At 55.5% G+C, this 10,415-nt stretch overlaps 1 protein-coding gene across 3 annotated transcripts in view; it reads right to left on the bottom strand.

The window, feature by feature from the left end:
* Window positions 1-8,503: 8,503 nt before the first annotated feature.
* The window catches only part of CFAP65 (cilia and flagella associated protein 65), a 31,870-nt gene continuing 29,958 nt past the window's right edge, over window positions 8,504-10,415 (bottom strand). For 2 of the 3 annotated variants that reach the window (XM_057430005.1, XM_057430007.1), the window contains exons 30-32: window positions 10,068-10,343; window positions 9,300-9,437; window positions 8,504-8,613 (exon numbers count right to left, since the gene is read on the bottom strand). In XM_057430005.1, the coding sequence (XP_057285988.1) occupies window positions 8,574-8,613; window positions 9,300-9,437; window positions 10,068-10,343 (454 nt within the window). In that variant the 3' untranslated portion in view covers window positions 8,504-8,573. Of the gene's footprint in view, window positions 8,614-9,299; window positions 9,438-10,067; window positions 10,344-10,415 lie in introns of those variants that run through there. The other variant, XR_008975019.1, reaches the window with a different exon arrangement.

The following is a 10,415-nucleotide window of genomic DNA, read 5'->3' as shown; positions in this document are numbered from 1 at the left end:
TCTAGAGCATCCAAGCTATGTAGAGGGTGCAGCATGGGTCCCATGGGTCCCAGGTTCTGCCAGGGCACAAGGCTGGCCGGCAGTGTGTGGAGCCACTGAGGGAGAGCAAGGCAGCACCTCCAGAGCCCTGCTGTTCCAGATACCATCTCTGCTGGGCTCAGCCCCCACGGGGACACACGTGTGGCAGCGGGAGCAGCACCGGCAGCAGGGTCTGGCTTTGCTCAGAGTTATTAACCGTGCTCTGTTTGATCCCAGCCCGAGTGGGGCAGCTGCAGGGAGTGTGCATATTGGGGGATGTGTTGTGCTTTCTTGGCTTTTCAACTTTTCCAGGCTTGGTGACAGGAGACAGAGCCTGGAGACACAGGCCAAAAGTGCCCATGGCCACTGCCATGGCCAGTCACTGCACCGTTTGGTGGCTGTTCCAAGGTAAGGATGCGCACTTTTCCCTGGAAAAGTGTGAGGATGCTCTTTGATTTTGGTGCTTTCTGACACCACCTGTTGGAAGCTTTCCAAGCATCTGCCCAGGCAGGAGTCCAGGAGCTGCCTTATCTCCATCCTTTGCAGGGTGCCTGGGAGGGAACAGGGGTCTCCTGCTCCATAGCAGAGGCTGCTGAGCCTTGTCGTGTGTACGGATTGCATGGGGGTGAGGGGAAGCAGCAGGACATCCTGTTCCTTGGCACACTCCTGGGCTCCTTTGCTTCCAGCCTCTCCTCCATCCTCAACACGGGGCTGTGCTCAGCCTTCACGGTGTTTGCAGAGAGGCTGCAGGAAGCACTCAGGACCCACCTGTAAACTCAGAGCATCCCTGAGCACCGTGGGGCCAGTGCTGGATCACGTGCCACAAGAGAGATGCCTGTTCCCTAGGACAGCAGGAGCACACTCAGGGCTTCCAGAGAAACTGCAAACAGAGACCAGTGTGGCCAGTCAGGGAGGTGTGGGGCTCTTGTCATCTCCACACAACATCACATGGTGGGAGGAAAGCAGATCCATTGCTGTCCCATCTCCCAGCTCTACAGGACTCCCTGCTGCTTCAATGGCACTAGGAGCAGCCCCAAGCTCCGAATGTCTCTGTGCTGGCTGCAAGGTGACAGGGACAGGACATGGGATGGAAACAAGAGTGCAGGTCAAACACTGCACTGTGCTTTGAGAGTGGGGCAGGCAGTGGGCAGGGCTGTCCTGGAGCAGACCTGCTGGTTTCCTGGAGCTACCCTGCCATACCCTTTCACAGCAAGCATAGGCAGAGGGACTGCCACTGCAGGAGCTGGTACCTGGCCTGCAGGGCGAGGGTGAGCGGCAGGTAACACCTACCCTGGGCAGCCCAGCGCACAGGCAGACAGACCCTGGAAGGGCTTCCGGGAGTGAGCCAGGGCAGAGTGTGAGGGAAAGGATACAAAACTCCTCATCCTTTGCCCTGCTCCCCTGTGCCTGCTCCTGCTCTCCCTCCCCGCTGCCTGTGTCAGCATCAGCAGAGAAAGCTCCCTTGGTGCCAGCAGACCGTTGAGACCTACCTGAGCGTTTGGCAGAGCCTGGTGAGCTGCACCCTGAGCCAGCGCTTTGCAGCACTGCCAGGGCTCCCCGTGCCTGCCACAGTGCTGCTGGGGTGCAAGGGCCAGGCTGCCTTTCCTTCCCCAGCGGGCTGCAGCAGGCAGCTGTCAGCCATGCAGGCAGGTGTGTGTGCCTAGTGTGTTAGTGTTACACATGCTCATAATGCCATGGGCACCATGCCATGGGTCCTGCAGGTCACAGCCTGAAAGCTGTGTCAGAGATGCCATGTGTACTAATGGCACATGGGTCTCCTGTCCCACACGTGTGGCTCCTGTGGTGTTCGTGCATGGTGCTTGTGGATCGCATTGCCTCGTGTGCGCTGCCTATCCATTGCTTCATATATGTGCCACACACAGGTCAGACACTGCACGCACATGTTTGGGTGAAGCCTTCATGCTGTGCATGTCCCTTGCACACTCTGCAAATGGAATGTGTGCTCATCCTGGCACACATGCTGCAAGCAGACGTGCGTTCCCTATGCAGGCTGTGGTACCTGTGCCGCACACTTGCAGATGGGCTGGACCTGCCTAACGCGAGCCGAACGAACAAAACGTTCAGGTCAGGTCTTGCACGTGGGGCTCGACGCCAGGCAAGTGCAGAGGTGCTCCAGGCTGGGATGGCGTGGGCTCCGGGGGTGCTCTGCTGGGGGCTGCTGGCAGCCCCTTCCCCATCCTTCCTCCCAAGCCGGGTGCTTCCAGGCTGGGAGCCCGTGTCCTTGCTGCACCCACTGCTCTGAACCAGCTCCAAATGAGCTCCTCTGGGGGTAAAGTCCGGAAGGTGGATGCTTGACACCTGCTGCCTGGGAAAGCCAAACAGAGCAGGGGCGGGTTAAACTGGCATGGCAGGGTGGGGAGGCAGGGTGGGAAAACAGGAGAGGAAGGAAGGAAGAAAGTAAATGAAGGAGGGGAGGGAACAGAAAGCATTGTAAAATACAGGTGAGAAAGAAGGGAAGTTAAGGGAAAGGGACAGCAGGGACAGTGTCCCCAGAGTCCATCCCATTCCCTCCTGGGAGCTCGGGTGCGCCACCAGTGTCCCATTGCTCATCCCAGGGGCCCCAAGGCTGCTGTCCATGCCCAGCGCTTGCAGCCAGGCAGGCAGGACCCTGGCCCATGTCTGTGGGGGTGCAGCAGCTCACCTGGCTCCGGTGACACGCTGGCAGCTGGCAGGTGAGCGGCTTCGCCTTCCCCCTCCGGCTCGCTGCAGAAAATGAGGGCGACGCGGGCTGGATGGGGCTTTTATAGCCCTGATAAAAATAGCGCTGCCTGGCCGGCGATCGGGGGGCCGGAGAGATGTGACTGAGCAGAGACAGGCGAGAGGGCTGGGCTGGTGGCGGCGGAGCCTTCTCCCAGCACACCTGTCACAGCTCTGTGTTTGCTCAGAGCAAATATTGACCCAGGGAAGGCAGGCTGGGCAAGGGAGGCGATTAGCCCACCTAGATTAGAGGCAGAGCAGGTCTCTATGCAAACTCTGCAGAGCTGCCTTTGTTAATGGGAGCCTGATGGGCTGATAGGAGCCAGGAGCCTGGGTGCTGGGGCGGTGGGGAGGAGGAGGAGGTGAGGGGGAGAGAGGAGGAGACATCCATTAACCTGCGCTGGAACAACACCAGCTGTCACTTTTCCACCCACCTGCCCGGATCACTTTCCAGCCTGGGGTGAGGGGAGAGCAGAGAGCCAGGGTAGGCAGGCATGGGGAACCCTACCTGGGTAGCTCTGGGACGGGGACGGCTTGCTTGCACTGCTTTGGACTGCTAGGAGGTGAGCAAGCAGTACGGTCCCAGGGCAGGAAAGCAAAGCTAGTGCCTGACACTGAGCGCCAGTGATGGGCTCTCTTGCCCCCACCCCAATCCTCCAGCTCATGCTGAAACCCCCCTGGGCACACCAGGACGACCCACGCTTCATTTAGAGGAGCCCACAGGCCTCTGAGTCAGGCAGCAAAGCAGAGCTTGACAAAAACACCTCTGCTCACTCCATTTGGGAGTGTTTCCAGCATGGCCACATGGGCCAGGGGCCAGCTGTCCTAGTGCAGCCACAAGAACAGGATGTGTTTCACTCCATGCGCACATGCCTCCCAGTGAGGTCACTGCATCCCAGAGTCACGGTACTCTCCCGCATCCCAGTTGTGTCATTACAGAGCAGGGTAATGGGTGCAGGCACCTCCATGCTGGCTCTGGGGACAGCATGCAAAGAACATGGGGAGGGGTATCAATAAAAGTTTAAGCACACTCCTGCAGCAGCCAGCCACATTTTACCCAGCCCTCGCAGTTATAGAATCATAGAGCGGTTTGGGTTGAAGGGACATTGAAGCTCATCTAGTCCCAACCCCCTGCCATGGCAGGGACACCTATCAGACCAGGTTGCTCAAAGCCCCTCCAACCTGGCCTTGAACACTGCCAGGAATGGGGCAGCCACAACTTCTCTGAGCAACCTCTGCCAGTGCTTCACCATCCTCAAAGAATTTCTTCCTAATGTCTAACTCTGCTCTCTGGCAGTTTAAAGCCATTCCCCCATTGTCCTATCCCTATATGCCCTTGTAAGAAGTCCCTCTCCACCCTTCTTGGCAGGAGCCAGTAGGAGCTGTGCTATCTCTCTGGGTTTCTCTGGCACCCACAGCTCCTGGATAACAGAGCATGAAGTGCAGCTGCAGTGGCAGAGGCTCCTTTGTCCAGGTTCACTGGCCTGTTTGTTTGTATAGATGGGTGTAACACTGCTTTAACCCCCACAGCGGAAACCTGCAGGTATCCTGGTCCTGGGTGTGCTTTAGAAACCACCATCATTGCTCTTTCCAGAGCTGAAGCGTGCTTGCAGGTTGTAGTAAATGATTTCCAAACTTGAGTGGACAGTGGCAGATCGTTAGCCACCGCCACCCAACCCTTCTTACTTGGAGCCTTGTCCCTCTGAGAGTCAGGATTTTGAAAGGCAGGCTCCAACCCTCCTGCCTGCTGCTGCCTCTGCAGGGTGGGGTCCCCCAAGCCTGCCGTGGGGAGGAGCTGGAGCAATATTAACCTGCTGGCCTTGCTCATCCTGATCCTCATTTCCAGTAGTTTTGCCAGCCGAGGATATGTGGAACTACTGCTGCCCTGGGCTGCGGTGCTAAGATGGAATGTGGTGTTCCCCCTTGTTTTGATGCTATCAGACGCCGACACTTCTCCTTTCCTGGTGTGGGGAGCATGCTGGGAAGGACTCTCGCCTCTTCCTGCAGAGCAGCAACTCCTGGCATACGAAGGCTGCCTGTCTGATCCCCACCTTTCCAAAGGAGTCATGAAAAACATCACACTGGTGATGCTGTGGTTCCAGAAGACATCTCTGACCCTATGTACTATGTTAAAGATGATGTCTTACCCAACTTCTCTCCTGCTAGGGCAGGGCCCCACCATAGAATCATAGAATAGTTTGTGTTGGAAAGGACTTTAAGACCATCAAGTTCCAACCCCCCTGCCATGGGCAGGGACACCTCACACTAAACCATGTCATCCCAAGGCCCTGTCCAACCTGGCCTCAAACACTGCCAGGGATGGAGCGTTTACAACTTGGGCAACCCATTCCAGTGCCTCACAGCAAAGATGACCCTTGCAGGTCTGCTCTATGGATAATGAGAGAACAGCAGGTCCCTTAAGCTTGCAGAGGGCCCTGTGCTGGACAACTATCCCATTCCCAAATATCAAAGCAACACAGCTGAGCCAACAAAACCCTGCTTAGACATGGGAGGCCAGGGGTAGAGGGCCTCTGCCCATCTCTGCTAAGGGTTTTGGGAGCACCACCTTCATGTTTTTGCTCTCCAGGCTTTGCCCTGCCTGTGCAGACACTGCAGGCTAGGCAGGGCAGGAGCTTTCCAGGTTCCTACCTAATACGCAGTACAAGGGGAAGAGAAGTGGCTGATTCCAAGCAGGGGCTGTGCCAGGGTCTGTCCCTGCAGCAGGAGGACCAGGCACTGTCTGCTAACACTGCCCCCTTCCCACACGGATGCAGAGCCATGCCAAGTGGGTCTTTGCAGGGGATCGGGATCCCTAGCCTGTAATGGGACAGCAGAGCCCTGCAGACACCCTGGCAGGGAAGACCAAAAGCAGCTTTGTTCCCTTCCCTTTATCTCCCAGACAATGGCACATTCAGCAGGTGTTAAATGTTTCAATGGGATTCAGGATAGCTTCTGTTGCCCACCTGCCCCAAGGCCATTTCACCCCTCCCTAGGAACCAGAACTAACAGCCAAGAAGAAAAGGCCTGCTGTGTATTGCATTAACTGGCTGATGACTGAGCACTCCTGATAACCAGCACAAGGAGGAGGGGAACCCCTTTAGCTTTGTTAAACTCACACTCGGCCACCCTCTTGCTGGCTGTATGGTTACCTGCCAGCAGCCTGTCCTGGCCACTAGCCCCAGCCTCATGGGAACATCACCCCCCTTCACCACCCTGACACCAGTGGGAAGGAGCAGGTCCCATATCTTCGATATCTCTGTTGGAAAGATGTGCGTTACGAAAGTGGCTGGTGTTGGGGCAGGGGCCAAATAGAGCCAGTACAAGCTCAGAGTTCTTCCTGCCTGAGACCCAAATGCAGTTAGTGGAGATGGGGGTTCTCCCCTCTTCTGGGAGCTGGGCTGTGGATCTGGCTCACTACAGTCCCACAGTTCATTGCCTTCACCATGTGCAGTGGCAAAGGGCCTCTTACAAAGTTGCTTACTAAGGGACAAGTCCTCCCTGCCAGCACTGCACATCTCCATCACATCACCCGGGTGAAAGGGCCAAGGAGCTGGCAGCACAGCCTCTGACAGCAGAAAGTGGACAAAGCTTTCGTAGTCTCAGATGGGGTGGGATTCAGTTAGGTTGAGGGAATGGCCACTGATGGGGAGGCTCCACTTCTCCAATGAGGTGGACAACAGTGTTGCCTGGTCACACGTGGAGTGCTTTCCAAAACTAGGCCAGGGTCTAGTTCGCATTTTAAGAACAGGAAGCAGGAATTACCCCAGCCTGGGAAGGGGGCTGGCCCTGGTGTATTTTTAACTTAGGATGAGGATAAAAGAAGAAAAGCGTGACAGCCGCTAAGGGCTTTGCTTAGTGCATGCTGAGTGTTTCTGGTTGACAGGCACCAGAAGAGACTGAGAGGTGACACACCACCATCTCACACACCTTGCAAAGAGCAGAGGGGAAAAAAGGCTTCTCTCTCAGAGGTAGGGGTAGCTTTCAGACCTCTTGTTCCCTGACTCACCTTGCTGAAAGCATGTCTCAGGGCTCTCTCCTACTAGAGAGACGCTAATCAGAGAAGTGAATTTACCTCTGGTAGTGCTTCAACAGGCAGGTAAAGTGTAATGTTTCCTCCAGGCCCAGGCTGTGTTCAGCACAGGAGAGTGAGGAGGATAGGAGTTTTAATGGCAAAAAAAAAAATACTTCCCTGCACACATGTCTGCACTCAGGCTCCATCCATTCACTCTTGGGTGTTAACACCAGACTAACACACAGCATTTCTCATGCTGACCCATCTGTCCCACAAGGCAGAGGAGTTAAATGGTGATTCAGCTCAGAGAGCATCAGATCACACAGGAGGTCTGAGGACCCTGTCTGCTGCTCCAGCCAGCTGGATTCAGACTACTTTGGGACAAAAGTGGGGCTTCTGCCTTTGCAAGCGTTACCCACTTAGGAACTCTGGCACAGAGCTACAGAGTATGTGTAGTGAGGAGCCTGGACCAGGCAGAGTCCCTCCAGCAGCCTGGCTTTGCTGTTGCTTGGAGCTGGGGAGAAAAGAGGTAGGACCCCATCACCCTTTCAACACCAGCAGAAGACAAAGGCTGCTGCGTGACCTTGAGGACCTGGCACCCAGGGGGGGGAAGAGAGGATCTGCACTTCCCATGAGAGGGATCCAGGCTGAGCACAGGAGCTGGCAGTGCCTTTGCCATATCTCTGACAACAGGAACAGCTCAGCCCTGGGGCTTAGTAACCGTTGTGCAGACAGGGCCCCTGTACAGAACAGAGCACTGGAGTGGTGCTGGGTGAGCTGCGGCTCCCCCGGGCACAGCCCTCTGGAGCTTCTGAAGCATGGTCTTCTCTTGGGCTGCAAGACGAGATGGTGCAGGTCTGGTCTTGGCTGGCCGCTGGCACTGGGAACACAAGGCAGGAGGGTTTGGAGGGGAACACCAGCTGTGTTCCCGCCGGAGCAGGATGGCCGGATGACCCGCAACGTCACAGAGCCCGTAGCGGGGCTGCAGAAGAGGGGAGATGTTGCGAACCCAGCCCAGCTGCCTGGCAGGACCGGCTGCAGCCTCTGCAGGGAAGCAGGCAGTCGGTGCCCGGCACTATCCTCAGCCCTCCGTTTCTCACAACTAACACTGCCACCTCCCGGCTGTGACAAACCCGCTTTGCACAGCGACACCCTCCTGGAGCCCGGCGGAACCCTTCAGCCAGGCCAAGGCTCAAAGCATCCCCTTCCCCAGTTTGAAAAGTGAAGAGCTTGTCTAGGTGCTCCCAAACCCAGATGCATCGATTACGTATGTTACACGCCGGTGTCTTTGTGCCCAGAGGCCAAACTGCATTTATTGGGTTACTGAATGTGCTGGGTGGTGCTGCAGCCTCTCTCTCAGGCTGGGTTGCTGTATGTGGGACCTGCAGCAGCCTCTGGAGCAAGAAAGAGAGGATTAAGTACCTTCGTCCTACTGATGTTATCAGGGGCTCAGCACCTCAGTGCCCAGCTGTCCATCCTCTGCCACATTTCAAAGAAGATTCGTCTCCCAGTTCATACAGACTGAGAGCAGTGGGAACAGTCACAGAGGTTGTCCATGTGCTCCCTGTAGCAGAAGGAGGTTCTTCTCTGATGATGTGGACAGCTACAGACAGGCAAGATCTCATTAGCTCTGCTGTGGAGTTGCCAGAGGATTCAAATTGGAAATGAGGACATAATCAGGACATAGGCCCTCAGAGGCAGACAACATGCTGTGGTCCAGTCATGGGGTGGGAGGATTGGAGTTGCACTGGACATCACGGGGACAGGCTGTAGAGAGGTGGAAGCTGATGCATGTAACAAGCTCAAGCAGCCCAGTGCCCAGCAGCTATGCTCTTGAGGGTGGTGGTGGTGCTGGACTGGTGATTCTGAAGAAGAGGAGATTGGTTTGGGGTTGGGGAGAGTGCAGCCTGCTGCTGCCTACCCCTCAGGCAATCATCACTCCCCCAGGGATCACGGGAAACACCCAGCATCTATCTAGACAAGACTCCTGCAGCTCTGGAGATGACATCTCCACCCAACAGCCCTCTCTTATCCTCCTCCAATCCAATCTGCCTGCAGGTCTTTCCAAGCTGGGGCAAAGCCTCATGTTTTGCCCTCAGCCCCAAATCTGCCTCCCTACCAGTGGCCATTCCCTCACCCTAACTAAATCCTAAACTATCTTAGACTATGAAAGCTTTGCCCCCTTTCTGCTGTCATAGGCTGTGCTGACAGCGACTTGACTCCTTTACCTAAGAAACCCTCTTTGTGCTGGGCTGTCCAGTGCCTCAGACTCTTCTGCTAGCTGTTCACTCACAGGGCCCTGCCCCTGAACTGCATGATGGTCTCGGGTCCACGGAAAGGCTGCACCATTATCACCTCTGCTCTGTGGTTTAGGACAAGCAAAGAAGGGGCAGAGGCTTTTGGAGTAGATTCCCTGTTTTGCACAGGCAGCCTTGACATTGACAGCCAGTGATCCAGCTAATCCATGTGGTCTAGAAAAAGAGCTGTACTTCAGCCTGACACATTAAGGACAGGTCCCAACCCCTGCCAAAGCACAGATACACTCTGCTACCTTTGGGAAGGGCTGGAGGGTAGAGCAATGACCCTGGGCTGGGCTGTCAGCACCACTTCCCCACAGCTGGCTTCAATCAGTATATTCTGCAGGGTGTTCTCCAGCACCAGCTCCACCAGGCTCCGAAAGGCTGGCTGCCTGGAGGGACAAATGTACAGGCAAAGGATAGCTATCAGAAAGCAGATAAGGCAGGCTGCTTGCTGTGACTCCTCCCAGGACACATCTCCCAGCACACACTGTTTCCTACACACTGAGGCCAACGAACCAAAGACTTAAGCAATGGGGTGCTGACCCCCCCTTCCAGAGCTGCCACCAGCTGGTGTCAGGCCCTGACCTCAGACAGAGCTGGGTGACCATGGTTTTAGTGGTTCCTCTCTCTGAGTTGTGCTGTAGTTAGTATTTGTGCATATGCTTGTGGCCTGTAGCAGTGTGTAGCCACAGCAAATCCAAGGTGATGAAATACTACAGTAAAAGTAAAAGGTTAGGTTAACACACACTGCACTCCAATGTCCAGTGCATCCAGGACTGCCTGAAGATAAAGCAGACATCACTCACTAACAGTGTCCTGGCACTGTCCACAGCTTGACCCCAAGAAACAGCAAACCTACACTCTTCATAAACCACACTTAAGGAGAGGGTGGCTAGGTAAGCTAGTGTCAATTGCCACCCAGGACACACAGAACAACTCAGAAGTGCCACAGAAGGAGAAATGAGTTTCTGGCCAGGCAGAGCGCTGCCATGGCTCTCTTGCCTGTGCAGCTTCCTCACCTGCTTATCATCTCCTTCTGCTCCCTCAACTGCTCATGGTGGGAAATTTCCAACCAATCATTATTGGGAGAGGTTTCCTGCCTCATTTGTTTCCTCTCTTCATCCTTCTCAGGGTAAAGATCTGGTGAAGCAGAGACCCCAGAGGGGACTGTGGAGCACTGTCTCCTGTCCTGGAGTTCTGCTGATTCTGCACACCGAAACTGGGAGAAGTATGGAATGGGCTCATCCAGGGTGCTTCTTACTGCATCATGGAGCTGGGTGTTCTCCAAGAGGCCTCTGGGAGGACAAACATAAAGGATGAGTACCAGGAAATCAGGTGACAGATGTCAATGTTTACTCTGTCCCTTC

Source organism: Pezoporus wallicus, unplaced genomic scaffold, assembly GCF_028554395.1.
Source record: "Pezoporus wallicus isolate ANWC-B61680 ecotype Strahan unplaced genomic scaffold, APGP_CSIRO_Pwel_v1 contig_5261, whole genome shotgun sequence".
In the NCBI taxonomy this organism is placed as follows: domain Eukaryota; kingdom Metazoa; phylum Chordata; class Aves; order Psittaciformes; family Psittacidae; genus Pezoporus; species Pezoporus wallicus.
The sequence above is the reverse complement of the archived record's forward strand: the minus strand, read 5'-3'. Positions and strand labels throughout refer to the sequence as shown.